General features: G+C 46.7%; 1 protein-coding gene across 2 annotated transcripts in view; it reads right to left on the reverse strand.

Moving 5' to 3' along the window:
- ATP7B (ATPase copper transporting beta) overlaps positions 1-25,302 on the reverse strand; it is a 1,159,214-nt gene that overhangs the window by 297,673 nt on the left and 836,239 nt on the right. For both annotated transcript variants that reach the window (XM_069640108.1, XM_069640109.1), the window contains exon 15: positions 9,763-9,961. In XM_069640108.1, coding sequence (XP_069496209.1) covers positions 9,763-9,961 — 199 coding nt within the window. The remainder of the gene's footprint in view (positions 1-9,762; positions 9,962-25,302) is intronic.

Genomic DNA, 25,302 nt, shown 5'->3' on the forward strand with positions numbered 1-25,302 from the left:
CATGTGCACCCAACCTCTTCCACGTGCTCCAATTGCCTTAAACCCTACTGGTGTCATTTCTCAGGCCTCTTCCTTAGGCCGCTTGGTAGGGGGCATGCCATTGGAAATTCAGTTTGAAATGCCTTTTTCCTCAAGTGATGGTGGAGGGCTGAAAAAAGAGAAAGGCACTACTCACTGATTTCTTTCTATGATGCTTGTTTTGCATGCGACAATCATTTTCATTTAGAAATGTAAACCTCCATGCCGTAAGCAAGAATTCCAGAAGGAATCAGAATGCTACTGGCAGGAGTCTATCAATATCATTGGGTGAGAGTTATGCTGAAAAAGATTACTGTTCATGGCCAGTATCTTTAAGTCATATTAAACCACAGTTTTATATAGTGGCAAAATAATCTGCCCGATGACAGCCGCTTTAGGGTGCCAAAGAGTCCAAAATGGGGGACTTTTCAGTTGACATTCGTGATCTTTGTGTCAAAATGAGATACAGTCTGCTTATAAGGCAAGGGAATGCAAATGACAATTGGCATGCACAAAGTGAAGGAATATGATATGATATGATAGGTTATTTATAACGCGCTTAATACCCAGAGGTTTCTAAGCGCGGACCCAAGGATCGAACCTTTGTTGCTCCGTGTCGTCTTGCTTCCAAGGCGAGCACATTGCCCCTGAGCTATCCTCCCGAGAGATATGCCTCCAAAGTATACCTATGTGGGTAAGGAAGGTCTGCCCTCTGTAAGGAATACATTACTTACCTGTAACTCTGGTTCTCCAGCATTGGCTCTTTAATAGATTCACATGTTGTTAGAATACTCCCAGGGAATCCGCGGTAATATTAAACAGTTTCATAGAAACCCAAAAAAACTGCATTCACTTTAGTGTTCTCGGAGCGTTGTTTTGGGTCATTCAACATGTAGCCCTTGCAGCAGCTTGAGCTCCAACCATGGAGGCCATCTTCAGATTTGTATAGCACACGTAAAAGTGCAAAGATGTAACAATGTGGGAGATGCGGGAGGGTTGCATGTGAATCTCTGATAGACACCAATGCTGGAGATCCGGAGTTACTGGTAATGAACTTATTCCTTCTCAGCATTGCATCTTTCAGATTCACATGTTGTTAGAATAGGTTGTAAAGCAGTACATAATGCATGGATATGCACCCACATGCAACCCGAAAGGAGGATGACGGCTCACTTAGGCAAACAGGTTATGAAGCACTGCTTGTCCAACCCTTGACTCCCCTGCATAATTTTTCTGGATGTATAGAACTTGTTAAAGGTGTGAGCAGAAAGTTTACATGCCTGACAATGGCACTACTGCTAGAAGAGCCGCGGCAGATGAGACTGCCCTCAAAGTGTGCGCACAAGGCCGAGCTTGGAATGGCCTGTTAGCAAGTTGATATCAGAAAGATACAAGCAGAAGCCATCTGTAAATGGAAGCTTCAGAAAGGCTTTTTCCTGAAGCAGCAAGCCTACATACAATGAACAGCTGCAACAAGTTCCGAAAGAGCTTGGCTCGCTCCACATAATCAAGGGAGCCGAGAGAGCATTCGACCAGCAGAAGAGCTGAACAAAAAGGTAGCAGGACCTAGGGCTCGTTGAGGTGAAAAAGTGGATGGCAGCTTGGGCATGAGTGTAGGATTGGTGCAAAGGAGAACCTTGTTTTTGTGGAAAATGAGGTAAGGCATTTGCAAGAAGAGTGCTTGATCCTCGGCCATTCTCCTGGCCGAGGTGATATCCATCAGAAACGCTATCTTACATGGGACAAACGTGATACTGGCCTTATGCATTGGTTCGAACGGGGCCCCCATCAAGCGGGACAGGACGATGTTCCGTTCCCAAGAATGGGCAGGTTTGCTTACAAGGGGAAAAGTCCAAAAGAGTACTTTCATAAATTCTTTCACAAACCTAAGAGACTATAATGAAGGTGCCCCGATGTGCACGTGAAGCAGGAAATGGCAGCCAAGTGACCTTCGATTGAAGAGTGAGCAAGGCCACTGGTAGCCAAGGAGAGCAAGTATGGCAGGAGCTGTTGGGGCTGGAAATCAAGGGCATCCACCCTGTGACTGGAGTTCCAAATTACATCAGAAGAACTAGTGATATTCTTTTTTAAATCCGCAAAAAGTACATCAATATTTCCGGACATTCACAGTAGGTTGGAGCACCAAATGGTGAACCGGTTCTACTTTTTGTTGTAACAGGAGAAGGTAGATAGAGCTTCTGCCTTGGCAAGGACATCCTTGCAGTCTTGGGGCATGTGGATGTGGTCAATTTCTAGGGACAAAGGAGCTGGGCTGTGAGGTTGTAAACTGGCGGAAGCTTGATGGGCGGTGCCGATGAGAGAGCTAGAAGCTCCAAGAATCAGAACTACCTCTTCCAAGCTGGTGCCACAAGGATCAGTCTTGCACGGCTGATGTTTGGCTGTGTGGAGGACTCTTGGTATGAGTGAAAATGGCAGAAAAGCATAAAGGAACCTCCTGTCCCACAGCAACGTAAATGCGTATCCCACGCTTGCTGTGTCTTTTGTGGCAAATAAGTCCTCCTCTAGCTTCCCCTGCACTTGGAATATGACTTCCATTTGGCTCTGGAGGATCTCCCATTCGTTGTCTACATCTGGAAGGTAAAAAGAGAACAAAAACATTCCCTGGGCCAGAGCCCTTTTCTATAATGACTGCACCTTGGAGAAGGCTATCGGAGATCTGGTGCCGCCTTGCTTTCGGCTATAGAACAATGCAGCTGTGCTGTCCGTGAATACACATACCATTTTCTCATTTAGGTGGTGCAGAAAAAAGCACAAAGGCCCCCAGCTCTGAAGCATTGATATGCAGAGATTCTTCTCTCCATTGACCAGATGCCCCTGGCATAAACATTGGCAGTTTGGGCTCTAGCCCTGCATGGAGGCATCTGTGGTTACAATCACTTGATGACATGGGACTGTGAAACGAGCCTCGCTAGAAGATTGGAAATGTCCTTCCACCAACGTAAAGCATTGTTAAAAGGACGAATTAGAAAGCATATTTTAACAATGTCTGGAGACCTAACCCAATAAGCATCTAGGAACCCTTGCATGGGCACATCCGGAGCCTGCGTTTTGTGATGAGCGGAATGCATGAGAACATCTTGCCCAAAAGGGTCCTTATCACTTGTACTGAGGAAACCCATTTGGGAGAACTCTTGCACCTTGCATCCTAACGTGATGACTCTTTTGGCAGATGGGGTCGCAGTTGAAATTGTGGTGCCTCAGCATGCCCTTAGAAACAGCATTTGTTGAGGTGTAATCACAGATCACCTCTTTTAGTTGAGTGAGAAGCTGAATGATGTTAGGAGGAATTCTGTGGCCCCTGTATGTAGTAGTCCCTGTGTGAAGGATTGTGTTTGGATCAGCTAGTTGTACAAATAGGGGTAGCCATGAATCCCTGAACTCTTGAGATGTGCTGCGGCTGGATCAAGGCATTTTGTAGACATCCCCGGGTGGACTTGAGGCCAAAAGAGGAGAACCTTTAATTGAAAGTGGCGGCCTGCCACCCTGAACGCAGGACCTTGAGATGACGGTGGTGAATGTGAATATGCAACTTGGTGTCATACATGTCCAGGGATGATAGAAAATCTACCTTGGCAAGCTGGGCAAAATGTTCCTTTCTGCACAACCATTTGAAATTATTGTGAGCTGAGGAATCTGTGTAGGTAGCAAAGTTTGAGTATGGGTCTGCACTCACTCAACTTTTCTTGGACCAGGAAATATTGAGAGTAGACATCCAGAGTCTTGAGAATGAGGAACCTGCTCCATAGATCAGGACATGAGCGCTAGCACCTCTAGTTGAAGCTCATGAAGATGTTTTAGCCGACTTGTTGGCAGGGAGGGTTGCTGGCAGCCTTTCTACACATTTTAGGGCATGGCTGTGGACCACCAGGGAAAGCACCCAGTTTCCTGGAATTATTCGCCTCCATTGATGTTGGATTGAATATAGACGGCCTCCCACTAGGGTGCCAACATAAAAGGGTGGCACTGTGCAGCAGTGTAGCTTGCTCATTGGATTGGCTCTTGGACTAAGAAGAGCCGCAATGTATATGGGCACCTGTGTAGGGCTGAGATCGAGATTCATACTGCTCGCCTGAGACGTACAATGCCCCCTTGTATGACTAGAAGCAGTATGTTGAGTGGTAGTCTCTGTTGGATTTGGAGAAGCGGTATGGCTTGGAGCAAAAGGACTGAAAAACCATGGCTGTTCACACATTAATTTGCCATGGATGAGGCTCCTTGCAAATAGGTGCTGCTGAAGCTACAGGGAATAAGGCTTCTCGTACAAAAGGACTTTCTTTCGATAAGGCAGCTTGCAGAAGGAGCCTTTCATGGATGAAGCCCATCACCTACTAAGTGGTCACAAACAATATACCTTGTTGTTGAATCTCTTTCATAGACAAATCTTCATCTTGTATGAAGGCATCTCATGGGATAAGCTGTTCTGGATGAAACAGACAAGGTTGTTAAAGATGGGTTTCTATTTATATCATGTAACAGGCCTCCTATATAGAATAATGCTTTCGAAGTGGGGTGGTTTTGGCAAAGCGATCATAGGTGATGTGAGCCTCCCAGAGGAAGTTGCCATAGACAAGCTTGTAGTAGATCAGACATCGGGAGGATAGCTCAGGGGCAACGTGCTCGCCTTGGAAGCAAGACGACATGGAGGAACAAAGGTTTGATCCCCGGGTACGCACTTAGAAACCTTTGGGTATTAAGCGCGTTATAAATAACCTATCATATCATACCTTTATTAGATGAGACTTAGAGCAAACCTCTCGCAGATGATGATCTATCATATAGTTTGTTTTATTTGTAGAGCGCAACCCAGCCCGTAGGCATCTGGGCGCTATTCTTACATGTTACACAAGCAAAAGAATACAGAACATCTGGCCTAACATCTGGCATACAGTAATAAGACACAGAGATTTACAAACATACAACTGGCATAATATCTGTCATAAACCTATGTCATGAAATAGTACTACACAATGGTTGCAGAAATGTACAAATATACAACAGTCCGCTTTACAATAAATGGGCAAGGTAATAAATGTACAACATTGGTGATTGCAACCAATTAGTCCAACTATTGTGCTACCGGATTGAAGTCTTGCTCATGGAGCCAGCCAGCCTTTAACCTTCTTTCGGGAAAAGAGGGAAAGATGGTTCCTCTCTTAATGATACAGGACGTGCGTTTCATTTCTTTGCAGTGAGGACTGGGAAACTGACCCCAACGTTTATTGACTAGGTTAATTTGTAGAATAAGTCTACTCTTAGACGCTGCTCCCCTGGAGATGAGGACCCCTCATAGACAAAGTCCACTCGTAGACTAGATTCTTCATTGATGAGGCTCTATCTTAGACTGGCCGTAGCCAATGGACCAGGCTGACTCATAGACATGGCTCTTCAGTAGATGAGCCTGTCATCAATGATCACCTTCTGTACACGAAGAACTCTCATAGAAATGGCTCTTCCGTAGACCAGCCTTTCTTTTAGACTAGGCTCTCTTGTAGATAGGGCTTATTCATAGAGGAGGTTCTCTTGTAGACTATACTATCCCATAGATGAGGATTTTTCAAAGACAAGCCTGTGGTAGACCAACCTTTCTCATAGACAGGGCTCTCTCATAGATTAGCCTGTAGTTGCAGAGTCTTTATCCTAAAAAAGCCTGTTGTGGACTAGCATTTCTCGTAGAGGAGGCTTTCTCATTCACAAAGCTCTTGTAGACTAATCTTTCTCATAGATAAGGTTTTCTCGTTGATGAGGGACTTGGAGACTAGCCTTTCTTTGAGATGACGCTTCCTCGTTGACGAGGCTCTTGTAGACTAGCCTTTCTCATCAGTGATCCTTTCTCATAGATGAGCTTGTCATTGACTAGCTTTCCTCAAAAACACGGCTTGCTCGTACACAGGCTCTTGTAGACGAGCCTGTCATTGCAGAGTCTCTCGTAGACAAGGCTCTCACAGACGAGCCTGTGGTTTCAGAGTCTCTTGTAGACAAGGTTCTTGTAGACAAGCCTGTTGTTGACTAGCCTTTCTCATTGACGTGGGTCTCGTAGAGTAGCCTTTCTCATAGGCACGCCCATCGTTGACAAGCCTTTCGCGCAGATCAGGTCCTTGTGCAAAACTGGTATTTCTTGTAAAATAGTCTTTGGTTGATGAGGCTCTCTTGTTGATGCGACCTCTCATCTCTCTCATAGACATGGCTCACATAGACTAGGCCCTCTCGCAGACTAAGCTTTCTTGTCAAGGTGTCTCTTGTGGATGAGGTTCCCTTAGAGACGAGGCCTCGTCCCTCATATATCAGGCTCCCTGGTAGATGAGGCTTCAACTTGACTAGGCTTACTTTGGGAAATAATAAGCCACTCTTCTAGCCATTCACTTCAGAATACCTTTGAAATAAAATGAAAGGTAGATCAGACAACTCTCACTTCAATCAGAGGTTCCATAAGCACCATGCATGTTAGGTGTATAAACCCCTTTTACTGTATGAAAAATCGTTAAACAAAGACTGGTGAAAGGAGCCAGAAGCAAATTTGTGGACAGAGGAAAGGAAGTAAAGACATTCCTCATGCCTGTATTCCACAAAGATGTTTTTATATCTGCTAGTGGAGCAAGTTTGGTAAGGCTCTGTAAGGTCAGTCATGGTAAGGAGAGGAAGGCACACTTCAATAGACTGTACCCTGAAGGAACACAGAGTAAACCTGCACCCTCACCCCCCTTAGAGGAGTGCAAAGTGTGTAGAAGCTCCCAAATGCCACACCAGTAAAGTGCTTATCTCTAGCTTTCAGAAGATGTAAAAGTTGAATCTGTAGGTGGAACATTTCTTGAGGAAAATGTTAAATAAAGTGAGAACTTTGGAGGGGACTCCCAACTATGCCTAATGGCTGAAGACTGAAGGACTCAAAATGACATTAAGAGAACACTAAAGTGAATGCATTGTCTTTGGTTTTCTATTAAACTGCTTAATGTTACTGTAGATTCCCAGCCTGACGACAGGAAATATTCTAACAGCATTTGAATCTATGAAAGATCCAATGCTGGAGACAGGGGTTGGTTTGTAGGCTTGGCATGGGTGCATAGCACTGCGTAAAGACAGTTGGGCCAGAATTGACCAAAGTTGAAAAAATCTCTCAAAATTACACTATTCAGGAAGCTGCACCCCATGTAGTTGAGGTCCATCTTCTGATGCCCCCCATCAATCCAACCCCAACACAACTCTTAACCTGAAGCTGCATAATTATGGCCTTGCACTTATAAATGTTGTTGTCTACCCTGACTGAATGTGCCGAGGACGTTAGTGATCAAGGCAACGCCAGCACCCGGCGTCCTGAAGCAAAACGCAACTGCAAGGGAAACCGCTGAAGTTACCAAAAACTGACCTAATCCCTTTAGGAGATGAAGCCGCGTTAAGAATACCATCGCGCATTTGAAAACAGTGTTCTGTCCCGCTTTAAATTTAACAAAGGCTCGCGCATATACAGCAACTGCTGATTTGGACAGTACACCCTAACCGGAAGCATAGGCTCATACGTGACGGAAAGTGCAGCATTCCCTCGGGTTCAAACATTCAATTCAATACCAATGAAGCAACCTGTTCACAATTAGTGGTGTGCACATGGTATGCTGTAGAAGTGTGGACCCTATTACAGACAAAACTAAAGAGTGCAGTCGTTACTAATAAGTGGAGCGAATGCCTTCTAAATTAATTCTGTTCTGCATTTTTAAATTATTATTTGGACAAATAAGACAGCCAGCCCCTGAGGAATTTCCCTTAAAGCCATTTCAATCAGACTTGGAGGAAAGAAACATGATGGGATGTGTTAGCATGTGTTAACAAGTTTGCATGAGTGTGAATGAGCTGGAGAAGGATAGTTGATGTAATCTAATCCTAAAAATTATCTTTGCACAACAAAATGCCCTTAACGAACAATATAGAGTAATACCCTTTGTAGAAACTGTCGTTTTTGAAATTTGTGTGGATAGAAAAGAAAAAAAAATGTGTGAAATGGATAAAAATAAAATATGTATTTTTGTCATGAAAACCTGCTGTTTACTATTAATTGTATAAAGAGGTCTGGGAAACACTCTACCGGTACAAACATGGCCCGTTGACCTGTTCTTGGGTGGATGGCCCCCAGGAGGGTCTCAACCACGCTTTAGCGCACTATGCTTTTCACAGAGGAGAAATTTCCATACACATATCAGTCTTTGTCCTCACCGAAACGCTATCAATTCTCTAATGAACAAGAGTACTATTAATTGTAAGCTAGAAAACACAAATGCTTAGTTTCAAGCACAAGTGGAATCACCACTGATAGGGACTTGCACCCTCCTGAAACATAATCCACCCACAAGCATTTTTGCCTACAATTTAAGGTTTACAACTTTGTTGAGGGGTTACTTGTTGAGGTATTTGTTCTCCCTCACGCCTCTCACAGTACTACATTGTCTACCCTGACTGGGCCATACTCAGTACGCCAATGACAGAATCAACTACAACCTTTGTCTCTGTACATTAACCTCTCAGAACTGGAATTCACGTTAAATGATGTTTGATCAAGACGGGACTGTTTCTCTCAACGTTCAAACCGGCATGTACATCTCTTGACTCCCCATCTGCTCTCCACCTCCATATTTACACCCCTTCCCTCCCCCTGTCGTTTTCATATGCGTTTAAGTTCCTCAATATATGGGCACCTTCTTAAAACATGAATAGGTATAAATGCACTCCTCATGATGCCACAAATGCAAACGGGAATGGGGTACACTGATGAACTGACCCTATTAATGCTATCAGACTCACCTATGAGCAAGTTACAAACAAATGGGACTTAATTCACCTGGCTTACATATACTGGTTACCTATAAAGCAACAAGGTCCAGACGAGCCCACCATACACTGCTCTGGCGATCAGTGACCTTAACAAATATGACCTCACTTCCCCAGCTTTAAAGGTCTGCACTCATTGCCTGTCATACAAATGGTCAATATTTACATTCTAGGTTTACTCCACAGTCAGATCAACTGTGAGGAATGAGCAAAATACATTCAACCCAAATGTTGCCAATAATTATCCTGACAATCGATTAAAAGTCAGGACAATCACTCTTTGGCGGTCCACTGATTAGATACATTACATTGAGCCCACACACCATATTTGTCCAGGGCTGCTACATAGAACAGTTTCAGCCCACTAGTCTCAAAAACTGAAGCTATCAGGGGTCTAAGAAGGTGCTGAAGACTCACTGTTTTTTGAGAGAACCCTTCGGTTCTACTTTACTCCAGTTCTGAAACACCCAGTCATTGGGTGCTTTAATACACAAAACATTTACAACATGACCTCTCCGGCCCAAACAGTGGTGGCTTATCTTAAAGAGTAGATCGCAGTCACCATTGACTGATCTGGCGAGCACCAATGTTATGATGACTGGCAGTAAGGGGTGATGCGTAAGAAATACATACATTCTCCCAAAAGTGTATTAACACTGCTTTTAAAAGCCTAATCCTGACCTGTGATAAGTTGATACTGCAGACGTTACTCTATTCACTAAGGGGTGGAAGAGTCTGCATGTGGAGGGAAGGCGGGTAGACGGTGGGGGAGAGGGAGTTTGAGTTAAGGGGACTCCATCCGAGCAAACACAATTTACCCATTTACGTTAACAGTGAGCTGGTGTTGTAAGCCAGTCATTTGACTATCAGAATGATGCGAATACCGACTAATAGCATTACGACAGGCCCTACCTTCTGATTCGCTTATAATGAGCAGGGCGCTGTCCTCTGGGGCAGTGCTCGTTCTGCTGCTCAGGTAGGCATTCTGTTCATTCAGGCCCTGCTCACTCTCCAGAAGCACGCCTTCCACGTTTCGGACTTTGCAGCTGATCCCACAGCCTGGCACTGCCTGGAAGTCTGTGCAGTATCCCAAAGTGTCGGTGCCAAGCTCCTGAGAACAAAGAGAGTGCAGGTGTTAGAGAAGAAACTTGAGTGTTTGGGGACAAGTGCGCACAGCTATTGTCCTGGTACTCCCCCCTCAGCGGGTGAGTATTATTCACTCATCGAGCACTTAGATCGCCTGTGAAACATAGCTCTGCTCCATCAACATAGATGGAACCCAGGAAGTAGACATTGTTGTTTATACAGCTAACACATTTCTCCTCTCGCACACCGCAACTTCACAATTTAGCGTAAGGCATGGTCCCACTCCATACACCTTGCACTCACATATAACACAAACACTATTGCACATCACCTGCGCCACGAGAATGAAGCTACTTTTAATGACAACAATTCAAACTGTAGCTTCCCAGATAACTCTCTATCTCCTTAAACACAATCCCCCTCTTTAGCCCATAGTATACCTCTGCTGCGCCCATACACCATGTAGACATGGGTGACTAGCAGGGTCTTGGCCACCCTTGCATAACTTTAATGGATGAAATGCACACATGCATAAGAGCACCTCCCAAATTCCCCGAAACCTATGGACTCCGATCCTTTCGAGGGTGTTCTACCAAAAGCGCGTTGGGACAATAATTATGGTGAAAGGCGCTATAACAAATGACAATGACTGAATTAAATAATGTATAGAATTTAAATTCAGCTCCACTGTCAATTTGAAACCATTCTAGTTTTCATAAATGTTTAAGAGTGATAAAGATTACATGAACTGTTGTCATTCTACATACACAGACTTGAGAAGGTAACAAATGTAAACACGGACACTCATATTAACGACTTCTTTCTCAAACGCCAATGCAATTTATGGTAATATAAATTGCATGTGTGCACGTTTTAAAAAAAAAATGGCCAATGAAGAACTTCATACATTTATATTTTATAATTGATACAAGTAGGCGCACACGAATCCAATGTTATTTTCAAAAAGCATTCCACTAGGGGACCACGGGCTACCGTGGCAGATGATGGACTGGCAGTGGACATTTTGCTCTAGGCTTTTATCAAGACTTTTTGTATCTTTATGTAAAAACTCCTATAGAAATCGGAAGCTTTGCAATTTAAGGGCCAGTAATAATGGTTCAATAATTGTGCAGTAAACGTGATTATAAAATGGATAAGGTAGCCAGTCATAGGGGTGTGCATCATGAATTGGTGTGATGATAGCCAGTTTCCAGTTAGTAAAGTAGATAACATGGCTTGACCCTCAACTCATTTACACAAAGAGGTTCTTGATTTATTCTATGGAATAGGCACCGTTTTGCGAAATATCGAAAAATACCAAAGAAAATATCAGGCATGGGTTTTAGTAAATCATGGACACAATTTTGCTTCCATGGGAGTGCACAGTCAAAGTTGTTATTACTGTTAATTTTGTTTGTTAGTTTGTTGTTATTTGTTGTTCTCTTGGCAGACACGACACATGGTCAATAATATAAAGCACACTTCGTGCTCTACTGCTATGTATATGATTGCAAATGCCAATAAAAACACTTAAAAATCAAATGGACACAATTTTGCTTGCATTGGCATACAGCGTTTAAAATCATAATATGTGTTCAGTGGCATCGTTTTTATTGTTAACTTGAAGCATCTGCATTATACGGCCACATATCCAACATTCGCATCAAAACTTTACTGCCACAGATCCAAGAATGTCGCTGTTAAACCGGCCGCCAGGTGGCGACATTTCCATAAAAATGTACCCTCCCGGACAGTGAACCACTTTCCCACAAATATTCTAGGATTAGAGGTAATGATTTATCATTATACCCCTCCTACAATGTTTGAGGAAATGATTTTAGCGGCCAGGAAAAAAAGTCACCTACCCAACAACTTTTTCACAGCGGCATTATCACAAGGAACACCCATTTGCAAGGTATGGCCTTAAATGTGCTACCATCATACTTCAAAAGTAGCATTAAAAACCTCAATAATTACATCAAATGTTGAGAAGTTCCAAATGCTTCAATCATGTTATCGACAGCGAACATTATTTCAAGCCACCTGAAGTGCAGGACAGTCTTCAGGTGGGCTTAGGCATGTTTTTCTTTCTTTTTTTTCAAGGGACTTCCCGGCCCTTACACACAATATTTTTTCTAGATCTAATGGCATCGCTAAGGAGACGTTGAACATGTTTTTTAATAATTTTAGGGAAGATTGAAGAAGACTGCAGCGTGAGGTGCATGCACACGCAAACAAGGCAGCACTTACCTAACAGGCAGTGCATGCTGCCAAGAAGTATACATGAGGGGTTGGCGGGATGTGGAGCACATCCCAGGAGTGGACTGGGAACCAAAAGAGGCCCTGGATTTGTTTATCAAAATGGCCCATAGTACATCGTGTAAGCGAAAATAGCATCTTAATTGTGTGTGTTGCATGCAGCAACATAAACAATGCTGAGTTCTCTCAGAAAAGAGGGCCGTGGGCAGAGCCCCACGGGGAAATCTCCAGACATCTGCTTAGGCCATTCCACCACCGGATGTGAGGGGCCGGCGTGACGCGAGGAGGGAAAATGGCGATAGAGAACTGACGAAAGGTTAAGCTGGAGAAAATGGATGACACGCGAGGAAGCGGAGGAAACACGTCAAGTGAAGAAGCTAGGGTGACATGACAGATGAACTCACTCAGCGCTAGTTGGCAGTGGTGCTAACATTAGTGCTGCTCCCCTTGTGGGAATCCATGAAATGCAGCATCTCTAACCCGCCACAATGCCACAGTTCTGCCCTCTATCACCCCCTTCTGTGACCCATTTTCAGAGAGGTGGGTGGGAGGTGGGTGCTTTGGTGAGCAGTGCTAAAAAATGCACCACATCGTAGGCACAGTAAAACCAGTACACGACTAGCGTGATGAAGACTGCCGGGATCTAGCTCAGCACTAGAGGGACGTGTGAGAACACCAACTTCGCGAGGGGAAGGTAGTGGAGTGGAAAGCTCAGCGGCTGTTATCTGTTGGTGGAGTTGTGGCCGACTACAAGCCGTATGCTGACCTTCATGTGCCGACTGAATGAGGGGCCAGACGGAGGGGAAAGTCAGTTTAAATGCTTTGCAGAGAGTATAGCCTCCGTTTGAGGAGCAACCCACAGCACCTCACACATTAGTTTAGGAAAGTCACAGATCCAGCAATGTTTTAAAAACTGAGCGAGGTCTAGTGAGTCACATTAGAGCCAGTGGGAATTACTTTTCTGCAATGTGTGGTTTATGAGGACAGCATATCGAGGGCACATTCATCACGAATGCAACATCATTGAAAAATGGTGCTATGTTAGTGAGTTTTATACTGCGCTTAGAGGGCATTTGCATGGTCTCGTGGCGCTCTTGTGGAATTGAAGAGAGATGGGTGGGCTTAGTTTGTGGAAGGAGAGGGAAAGTGCCAGATAGGCTGCTGTTCTGTCGATATGTGCAGCTCCAAGGTACTGTGTTTGTGTCTGTGTCTAGGTGTTGTGTCAAGGGAATTAAGGTGCTTGTGTCAAAAGGGAGCCTTGTGTGCGACTGTTGCTAGGAATTATGGGTCAGGACGTTGATCTAGAAGTTAGTTGGAAAGGTGTAGCATTCTGATGCTTGACTGGAACACTCAGTGTGGCTGTGGCACTGTCTGAGCAGGTGTGCCTCTCTGGTGGACATCTTGGTGGTGGTGGTGTCCTACGGCTGAGGTAATATTATGAAGATGTTCCGAGGATCTTCAGCCAGATCTGGTGTCTTTGGCGTTGGACACAGTTCATGGTTCTGAACAAGAAAGGAAGAATATGGGAAAAGACATAGGGACAGGCAGCTGTGGATATTAGTTAAGAGGTGGGCAAAGAGGTTCTAGGGCAGAGCTCTCAGTAGGGACGCCACAGGCAAATCTCCAAGAACAGGGCCTAGTGGGGGCTATCATAGAGAGTTAAAATCAGTATGGCCAAGGTGTGAATGTAAGGGTGAAGAATGCGCAGACAATACACGGATCATTTTCAAAATCCCCAAGATCCATGCCTCCCCACCTCCCGACCTGGCCTCTTGTCTTTCGTACATCGACCATTGGATGAACAACCACCCAATTCTCAACCCGGGCAAATCAGAGATCCTAATATGTGGCAAAACTGCTCTCATCCCCAACCTTTAACATGGCCGACTGCCCTTGGAGCCCCACCTGCCGCCTCCACCTCCATCAAAAATCTTTGATGCACCATGGATGCAGACCTATCCCTCTCTTGGCCACCCTAAAACAAATCTTTCCTTACCTCTCTTACCCTCAAACAGTCTCTGCAATACTGACCATTATCAGCTCCCGCCTGGACTACCCCAACGCCCTGTATCTCGGCAACCTTGCACACCAGCTCAGGAAACTTCAACATATCCAAAATGCAGCAGCCAGACTGCTCCTTGCCCTCTCGCCTAGAGAACACATCACCCCCACACTTAGAATTTTGCACTGGCTCCCGGTTAGCCTAAGAGCAACCTTCAAAGACATGTGCATCACACACAGAGCCCTCCATAATATGGGATCCGAGTTCCTTCAGAACAAAATCATCCACTACCAGCCCCCCAGAAATCTCTGATTGGGCTCAGCTCTCCTGGCTATTCAACTGCACTAATCCACCAGAGTCGGCGGCTCGGCTTTCTCTATCCTAGTGCCCACCATCTGGAACACTCTTTCTCTGCACATCCGCCACACTGAAATCAAACTCTCCTTCAAAAAGTCCTCAAAAACATGTCTATTTTCTGAATTATCCTGCAAACCCCCTAAAGCATAAAATCCGGATTATATGAACAGTCTCCGCAGGTGGTGCCAGCTGTGTTTGAGGTGTCACCGACCTCCAAACACCTAACAGTGCTGACTGTGTTTGCGGCAGCCCAAACCACACACACTAACATACTCTGATCAGGACCCTGCTTCCCCTCAAGCACCACTAGATAAATCACAGCACTCATTTATGTAATGTCACAGGATTGATGAATGACTGCACTAGGCATATACGGAAAACACAAAAATTCACAAACAATAGTCGTAGAAGCACAGTGGTGCGATAGAACCATCACAATCACACAGATTGGTATGCACTGCAGGTAATTCATGGGAAGTTGGACCACCATAAGGAACCAAGCTGCACCTAACTCAGGAGGCCCAACAAGGCTGAACCATGTCTGGAGTTGCTTGTGTTTGCATGCAGAGCGGCCCTGGCGTAGCACTTTAGGCAGGGCTGCTCCCATTGGTGGCATATGGCTGGACACATTTTGCAATGGCGCAGACAGTGGTGTGTAAGGTTACCCAGAACAATGCCAGTGATTCACATTAATTTGAAACTCTTCACCCATCACTTTTTTGGTTTTAGTTTGTCTCCCTTTGTGAGAGAGGGTATGGCCAGATGTGGGTCCCTTGCTCGCTGCGCCATAGGGAACCAAGCTGCACCTCACTGAGGAGGCCCAAAAAGGCCTAAACATGTCTGGGGTAGCTTGTGTTTCTGTGCAGAGAGGACCTGGCCTAGCAGTTCGGGCTGGGCTGCTCCCATTGGTGGCAGTACCTGACTGATTTGCATATGGGTGGACCCTTTTCGCAATGGCACAGACGGCCTAAAAAACGCTGGTGTCGAAGGTTGCTCAGAGCAATGCCAGAGGTTCAGATTGATTGGAAACCTTCCACCCATCACTGTTTTGGTTTATGTCGGGCCACCCTGGCCATCCCGGACCAGCAGGCCAGGTGAGGGTCCCCGGTGCATAACCACAGTGGAGCAATCAGGCTCAGCATCGCTCTGTAAGGAATGGGGGGCTGGGCAGGTACTGCGCAAATATGAACCAAAGGATGGGCAGCCCTTAGTAAAGATACCTCCTTAAAATGATTAGTAAGCGTTCGATATCTGGGTAGACTCGCCACCAAACCTGCCTAGAAGAATCTGGAAGCACAATCCTGTGGCAAATAGTTGGAGCATTGACTGTCGCTGCTGCTAACCGTTTTTATCACAGCCACAAGAACTGCCAGAAGAAGCCAAGTACCTGAAACAACAACGCACCATCAATGGTGGCAAGGTATGTATAAAACACCACTCCACTGGCCGCAGGCATAGCTACACACACAAAGCAGTATACAGCAATAACTATGCCAACATTTGGTCGTGCTGTACACATAATTCTCTGCCTACTTACAGTAGACTACGCCTCAACACTCCTCAACACTCCTTACACCAGAATGCAGCGCAGACCTATGACAAATTCGGACACGCTGAGCACATAGCGAGTCTCTAGCACTGACGCCACCCCCACTCCTCTCAGCAACCATCCACATGCCTGACCGCATGGGTTGTTTCTCTACCGGAGCCTGGCCAGCCCTGCAAAGCCTTTTTGGACCAAATGCACACACGCATCTTAATCATACTCCATGACTTCCAACGCTCTGGACTTCGGTCCTCCGAGGGCGTTTCCATTAACAGCGCATTGAGACTATAATAATGCTAAAAGGCACTATACAAATGACAAGTGCAATCCAATACAATACACATGTACCATTATAATGTAGTTCATACCAGGAAAGCATTAATTACATTGGGACAACTAGGCACAGAGTTATCGCAGGTTAGAAATGACTCTATATTTCTTCCATTGGTTTGGAGAGGCCCCATTTTTACCAACGTGCAACCAAGACGACACAAAGAATGTACTCACTTCTTGTGAATGATTGACATCAAACAAGTAACTCAGATATGTGCTGTGCTCGGCACTGAGCATAAAGTGTAATGCCAAGGATTGCATGACTGCAGAATAAAAGGATGATGAGGAATAACAGATTTGTTAAGTACGTGCAGGTGTGCATATTTTCTAGTCCTTACAAATAGTTAAACAAATATTCCTCATTTGAGAAACTGCTTTATTTTGTTTGCATTATTGTTCTATATGTACCATTTCATTTTCCAACTGTACATTACTGACTCCTTTTGATATGCTGCAAAATAGTGACATGGTTCAGTTTACTCCATGAAAAGTTTCTGTACCAATTATGCTAACATTAAATGATATGTGTATATTTAACCAACATTTTATATTTTTTCTTCATACAAGACAAGCTCAGTCCAATGATGCGGGCTAATTGCATAAGCCGGATAATCGAATTTGGTTTACTCGTTTAGCAGAGAGCTGAAAAACAGATCAAAAGGGATATATGAGAAAGCTGGCTTTGGACTAAAAAATGTGTTGTCTGGCTTTTCTGTAATTGGGACGGAATTATTGCGAGCAACAGGTGGCAACTGTTAATAGAGTGTTACTGTAATGGGATACCAGAAAACCAAGCTTCTACTGATAACATTTTTCCAATTGTTTTTTGGATATATGGCAATACAACACAGATGCTTCAATCTAAAAACATAACCCACTTACGTAGCATTTATTCGGATACCAAATACACTAGGCACATTTAATTTAAGCAAAGCTGTATTCATATTTTACTGCACACACTATTTTTCCTCTCTTTTTATTTGGCTTTTGACTCCTAAATGATATTGTGCTTCAATCCCACCCAAGAAGACAGCTGCTTATAGCCAGTGATATTGTCTCCTTACCAAAGGTGGGCTGTTTGGGTAGTCTAAATGTTGTAATGAATCAGGAGAAGAACAAGTTACTTTCTTACCTGGTAACATTCTTTCGATGGGATGGTCTGACGACGTATTCCATATCTATGACAGGTAATGTCCACAGCTGTGCTTTTTTGGAAAATCTTCGGCGTCTGCGTCCTGCGTCGATGACGTCGATGCGCCGTCCCCGAGGACCTCCTCCGACGGCCGACATCACCCGATGTGATAAGTAGGACGCACGACGCCCGTAGCCTCAGTTGTAGTTTTTTCCCCCAGAACGTGTGCCACCAGTTTTCTGCCAGTCAGACACACAAGGCCTTGCGGAATGCAAGCTGCAATCGCAAAAGAAATTCTGCAGTGGGGAAGGTAGGGAGGGAGCGATATGGAATACGTCGTCGGACCATCCCACCGAAAGAACGTTACCAGGTAAGAAAGTAACTTGTTCTTCGAGGGATTGGGTCCTCCGACGTATTCCATATCTATGACAGACTCCCAAAGCAGTACCAAGCAAGGAGGTGGGAAAAGAATTCAGAACACAAATTTAGCATGCCCAATCTAATTGCAGAATAAAGGACTGCGTTGCCAAAGGCCAGATCCTGCCCTCGGATGGAATCGAGGGAGTAGTGACGTACAAAAGTATGTACTGAAGCCCATGTGGCTGCATCACAGATGTGACGAATAGGAACACCCCTCTGCAGGGCAGTAGACACAGCTACTCCCCTGGTAGAATGGGCCCGCAAGCCAGCCGGAGGGTCCTTACCCACCAAGCGGTAAAACTCGGAGATAGCTAAAATAATCCAACGAGACAAAGTCTGTTTCGTCACAGCTTGTCCCAAACGCTTTCCAGCGTAACCAATGAAAAGTTGATCGTCCACTCTGACCCGGGACATGTGCGAAATATAAAAGCTCAATGCTCTCCTAGGATCAAGCCTATGGAGCATCTCCTCTTCCTTACCAGGATGTGGAGGAGGATAGAACGCTGGAAGAAGAACCTTCTGGCTAAAATGAAATTCCGAAACCACATTCGGAAGAAAGGAAGAACGAACTCTAAGGACAACCCTGTCCTTATGAAACACAGTGAAGGGTGGCTTAACTGAAAGTGCCTGTAACTTGCTCACTCTGCGAACGGAAGTAACCGCAACCAAAAACACAGTTTTCAGAGTTAACAGTCTCACAGGGCAAGAATGCAAAGGCTCAAACGGAGCACCCATAAGAAACTTAAGAACCAGGTTCGAATCCCAACAAGGCACCAGAAAAGGTGACGGAGGAAACACATTAGTGAGCCCTTTCAAAAACTGAGAAATTAAAGGAATCTTAAAATAGGAACATTGTTCAGACGATCGCTTAAATATGGACAGCGCCACCAGGTAACCTTTAATGGTCCCCACTTGCAAGCCCCTGTGGGCCAAGGAAAGCAAAAAAGACAGAACCATGGGAATGTCACACTCAAAAGTATCCACATTCTTAACTCTGCACCAGTCGCAGAACTTTCTCCAACGGCAACGGTACAGAGACTTAGTTGCCGGCCACCTGGCCGAGAGCAACACCTCCATCACGTCTTCAGGGAGGTCCCAATCCTTATACCTCAACCTTTCAGAAGCCAAGCGTGAAGGTTGAGGGATCTGACCTCTGGATGGAGAACCTGACCACCCTCCCGGACTGGAGGAAACGCGTATAGCAGTGGGAATGACCATTCCACCACAAACGCGTCTCCTAAGGCTCCTTTTGGAGGAAATTCCTGCGAGCAGAACCTTTCGCACTTCCGGTTGACACTGGAGGCAAAGAGATCCACTTGTGGGGTCCCCCAAAGGGCGAAGATCTCCAGGAGAATCTCCTGAGCCAGCTCCCACTCGTGAGAGATCGTGCTCTGCCTGCTCAGAGCGTCCGCCGTCTCGTTGTCGTCTCCGGCCAGATGAACAGCCGAGATCAAAACTTCCTGCTGGATGGCTCAGAACTCGAGCTGCATCGCCTCCCTACACAGAGGAAGTGACCATGCCCCCCCTTTTTGTTGAGGTAGTGCATGGCCACCGTGTTGTCCGTTAGAATCAGGACACTCTTTCCTCGCACAGTCGGCAGAAAAGCCTTCAGGGCAAGCCTGACGGCCCTCAGCTCCAACAGATTGATATGGAGTTTGGACTCCGACGGAGACCAACGACCGCTGACTGTCAACTCGTTGGCATGAGCTCCCCATCCCGTGAGGGATGCGTCCGTCACGATTGTCACCTCCGGCCAGGGCAGCCAAAATGGGGCCCCCTTCATCAGTTTCCCTTCCACGGCCCACCACAGGAGGTCCTGGGCGACCGAGGGCGGCACCTGAACAGGGTCCGACAGCCTGCCGGAGGACTGAGACCACTGGAGCTTGAGTGCCCACTGCAAAGATCTCATCCGCAGACGAGCCTCTGGCACCAGAAGAATGCAGGATACCATGAGGCTGAGCAGTCTCAAGAACTCTGACGCTGGGAGATTCTGGGCAAGTTGAAACTTGTGCACCATCTGCTGAATGTGAAGAGCCCTCACCTGGGGAGGAAAACACTGCCCCAGGGATGTGTCTAGCACTGCTCCGAAGTACTGGAGCCGCTGTGTTGGTGTCAAATCAGACTTCTTTAAATTGAGGGAGAAGCCCAGCTTGTGAAGGGAGTGGCAGGTGACGGACAGATGATCCAGGACTTGCTCGGGAGAGCTCCCGCTGATCAACCAATCGTCCAGGTAGGGGTAGACGTGAATCCCCCCTTTCCTGAGATGCGCTGCCACCACCACCATGAGCTTGGTGAAAACCCTCGGGGCGGAGGTCAATCCGAAAGGCAGGACCCGAAACTGAAAGTGCGAGTCGCCAACCGCGAACCTCAGGTACTTCTTGTGCTTGGGATGGATCGGCACATGGAAGTAAGCATCCTTGAGGTCGAGAGACACCAACCAGTCCTGAAGTTGAAGGGCCTGGAGGACTTGAGAGAGAGTAACCATCTTGAACTTGTCCTTCCTGAGGAGTTTGTTCAAACCTCGCAAGTCCATGATGGGTCTCAATCCCCCGTCTTTCTTCGAAATCAAAAAATAAGGGGAATACCATCCCTTGTTCCTCTCCGCTACAGGCACCAGTTCTATGGCGCCTTTCTCCAGCAGGGCTGAATTTCCTGCGTGAGGCCTCTGCTGAAAGGGAAGACAGTAGCCGTGGGTTATGATCTCTAGAACCCACACATCTGAAGTAATGGCACGCCACTCTACAAGATGCTGTGCCAGCCTTCCCCCAACCGGCGAACCATGGGACCTGGCCTCATGACTGAGTGGTAGCGGCTGCAGCGTTGCCTGAGGCAACTGCCCGAGCGGCCTTGGCACCTTGAGTGCCCTGTTTTCCACCTCTGGCACTCTTACGGTGGCCTCTTTGACTGCTAGCTGCTCTCGCTTTACTAAAGGATGAGTAATAGCGAAAGGAACCGCCCCTCCATTGTTGTCCCCTAGGACGAAAAGGCAGAGGTTGTCAAACTGCAGCGCCCAACGACTTTGCTGCAGCTTTGGAGGTCTGCAACCTCTTAAGGCTCTCGTCAGCCTTGCTGCCAAAAAGATGTTCACCGTCAAAGGGCATGTTTAGGAGCCAGGACTGCACATCAGGAGCGAACCCTGACTTCCGCAACCACGCAAACCTGCGTATTACGGTGCTCGCTGCCATGGACCGGCTGACACAATCTGCCATGCCCAAACCCAACTGAACGGCCTCACACATGGCATCCTTGCCATCCTGAACCATAGCAAGGAAACTATCCCGTTCGTCCCCTTTGGGAATATGTTCAGCCACTAATGCAACACAGTTCCACAGAGTGTGTGTGAAACGAGACAAGGCACATATGGAGTTGGCCGCCTGAAGCGCCATACCCCCAGAAGAAAACACTTTCTTCGCCCAGCCGTCAAAACGTTTGTCGTCCCTATCCGGAGGGATGATAGGATACGACGCCTGCTTTGCCGGGGCCGTAGCCGCCTGCACCACCAAACTCTCCAGAGTGGGGTGCCTGGACAAGTAGCAGGGGTCGCTACTGGCTGGACGATATTTTCGTGACAAAGACTTGCCCACTGCCTGGAGACTCTCCGGAGCAGTCCAAGTCGCTGCCACCCTTCTCTGCAGAGCCATATGAAACGGCAGTACCGGGTCAGTGGGGGGACCAAGATCAAGGATGTCCGTGAGATCATCCTGAACGAACTCCCCTGGGGGAGCCGACCATCCCAAGTACTCGGTGACCCGAGACATAAGGCGCCGGTAAGAAGAATCGGCATGAGTGCCAGGCTACGGCCTACAAAACTCCACCTCCGGAGAGGTGTCCAGTCCACTGGCATCATGCAGTGACTGCCTCAGGTCATCAAACTGGCTATGGCCCGAGAGAAGCTCATCTGGTACCGTAACCAGAACCAAGCCTTCATCAGACCCTTCATCACCCTCTGAAATGTACTCCAGGTGGTGAGAGGAAGACACCTGGGGACCAAAGCTATGCCTGTCCTTAGCCAGAGCCTTTCTAGGGGCTAACCCCGTGCCACGGGGCCCCTCCGACACCACCGCCTCGAAAGGCGTCAGGGGCACCGAACGAGTCGGCACCGGCGTCGTCAGAAACTGTAACGCTCACCTGATTCCCGTAGAGGCGCCGGTCTTGACTGGGCGTATACCGTATCTTCAAAGGTGATGTGTAACACACGGCTGGCTCTTTGGGCTGGACCTCTGTGCACTGTATGTCTGACTCGAAGGGCAAGATGTCTGCAGATAGAAAATATGGGATTAAGGAACTGGGTTATTGAATGTCTCTCTCTTCTTCCCTTTCTCTTCTCCTGTAGAACCCCAAAGGTTAACGCTCTCACCTTAGGTAAGTGAACGCCGTACTCTCCATCTGCCTAGGGGCAGGGTGCCGTAACCAGTTTCTTCACTGGATAAGGGGAGCAGGCCTCTTGACTTCAGAGGACTGCTGTCCGTCGTTTACTGCACGAACGGTAAGTTTCGAGTAATTCTAATGTCTTTAAAGTCTTTAGTAATGATGTTTCTTGTTTTGCAGGGTTCCGGCGATGGCGGATGACGGGCTGAAGTGAGTTGAAGATGGAGCCCGTGTGATGAATAGAAGCGCCTGGAAGCACGTAAGTAAGCGCTAGTTGCCTGCTTCACGATGCGCTCTAACTGTCTTTTTAGTTTGCAGGTACAAGTTCGGAGCGGCTGCAGGGTGCCGGAATACCCACTGGGTTAGATGTGGAAAGGAGTAATGGCACGTGAGTATTAAAGTTCCCCAATGTCTTTAAACGCACCTTGTTTTGTCTTTCAGATGTGGGATGCAGCGCCGAAGGCCTCCGGAGCGTGCGAAGAGTTGGTAAGCTTTTGTCTTTCAGATGCCGGAATGCAGTGTGAAGACCTCCGGAGCGCACGAAGAGTAGGTAAGCCTTTGTCTTTCAGATGCCGGAATGCAGCGCGAGGCGTTGGTGACAGCCGATGGACCAGGTAAGTGAAGAGCTGTCACTGAAGACCGTAATGCTAACCTGTTCTTTCTTGTCTTTATAGGTGTTGCTGAAGACTGGATTCAGGATGGAAAGCCTTTTTCCTTAGGCCCAGGATCAGATGCAGAAGACACGATGAGCGTTCTGCTGCAGAGGATGCAGAATAACGCAAAGCAAGATTCATCCATCGGGTGTGGTTTAAATAGCCTCCTGTAGTGCTTAGGTGTCTCCTTCCACAGCCACGCCTAGGTAAGAAAAGAGTTCCTGCTTTCCAGAAGAGTTCCAGTGTTCTGAATCTAGGGAGTGGCTCCTGCCCCACCCAAAAGGAAAAGTAGTTCCAAACAGAAGAGGATCAGAGGCTCAACTGGCAGGCAAGTAAGCAGCATGGTCTGCTGCAGGTAAGTCCACCCAAGCATTATGAGCCCGGCGCTTCCAGCGCTGGGACTGGGCATATTTATGAGCCTGGTGCCACTGGCGCCAGGACTGGGTCCAAAAGGTCCCAATTGGGACTGGTTGGCACTCGGAACCTGGGTTATGGATCTGCTTCCAAGGGAGTTGGGAAAACCCTGACCTTTTGGAAGCAGAGATCATGACAGTACCCCCCCTCAAGGCCCCTCCCAAACCGGGCTTCTCCGGGGGTTTTGGCTTGTCAGGAAATGTTCGGTGAAATCTTTTGATTAGGCGAGGAGCGTGGACATATTCAGCAGGTTCCCAGGATCTCTCTTGGGGGCCGTAGCCTTTCCAGTCAATTAGGTAAAATAGTTTAGATTTGGAGATCTTGGAGTCCAGAATGCTTTTGACTTCAAACTCGAGTTCTCCATCAACTAGGATAGGTTTTGGAGATTTAGTTAGTCGGGTTTGAGGTTGCACGGGTTTTAATAGAGAGACGTGGAAGACCGGATGTATCTTCATGTGCGGGGGCAAGTCCAACTTGACCGCTACTGGGTTTACTATGGTAGTGATGGAATAGGGACCAAGGTATCTTGGGTTGAATGTGTGTGGCCCTTTTAGAGGTAGATATTTGGTGGATAACCAGACTTGATCCCCTACTTGATATTGAGGGGCTTCCTTCCGATGTTGATCTGCTCCTTTCTTGTATTGTTCTTTAGCCCTTTGAAGATGAGAAACAGCTTCCTTAAAGGCTTGGGTCATTGTAGAATGCAGGTAGTCTACTGCTGGTGTTTCAAGATCTTGAAGGGGATCCAACTCCGAGGTTCGAGGGTGACTGCCGTACAAAAGAAAAAACGGGGTTTTCCCAGTTCCCGAATGGACAGAGTTATTGTAGGCATATTCGGCTATCCAAAGGATGTCTTTCCAAGTTTTTTCAGTTTGTTGCAGCATGCAGCGTAAATACTGTTCTTGAGTTTGATTGGTCCTCTCGGTTTGTCCGTCGGTCTGAGGGTGGTGACTGGTCGATAGTCTCACATCAATTTGAGCCGACCGACAGCAACTTCGCCAAAAATTAGAAATAAATTGACTACCTCGATCCGAAATTAGAACCGAAGGAAAACCGTGCAGTCGGACGATGTTTTCGAGAAATTCTCGGGCCAGAGTTGCTGCTGTTGGCAAGCCTTTGAGCGGAATGAAATGCGCCATCTTGGAGAATAAGTCCACGATTACTAGAATCGTATTGTATCCGGAGCATGGAGGTAGATCGGTGATGAAGTCCATAGAAAGCGTATGCCAAGGGCGAGGTGGGATGTCAATAGGGCGTAAGAGGCCTGCTGGTCTTTCCTTTTGACTCTTGTTTTAGGCGCATACTCCACAGGACATTATAAAGTCTCTGATATCTGTTTTCCAAGACGGCCACCAGAAGTAGCGCTTGATCTTTTCTGAGGTCTTGGCCATACCGGGATGTCCTTCCATTAAAGAATCGTGATAACAAGAGATTACTTTCTTCTGTAAATCTGTGCTGGGTAGGTATAATCGTTCTTGGAAATACAATAAGTTGTCCTTTACTGCAAAGTCCTTTCCCTGCAGATGCCAATTCTGTATGTCTGCTGGAGTTACAAGTTGCCTGGCTTTATCCTTAACTTCCTCTATGGATTCTGTGGCGATTACACCCAGAATTCTTTGTTCGGGAATGATTGGTACAGGTGTAGGGTTGATCAAGTGTTCTTCCACTCCCATCCGAGAAAGGGCATCAGCTTTACCGTTCTTTGTACCAGGTCGATAGGTAATTATGAAGTCAAACTCGGCAAAGAATAATGCCCAACGGAGTTGTCTAGAGGATTGGGCTTTTGCGGTTTTCAAATATTGCAGGTTTCGGTGATCCGTAATCACAGTAACGGTGTGTCGGGCCCCCAGCAGATAATGCCGCCAAGCCTTAAAGGCAGACT

This window comes from Ambystoma mexicanum, chromosome 7q, assembly GCF_040938575.1.
Source record: "Ambystoma mexicanum isolate Mex_15411 chromosome 7q, UKY_AmexF1_1, whole genome shotgun sequence".
Classification (NCBI taxonomy): domain Eukaryota; kingdom Metazoa; phylum Chordata; class Amphibia; order Caudata; family Ambystomatidae; genus Ambystoma; species Ambystoma mexicanum.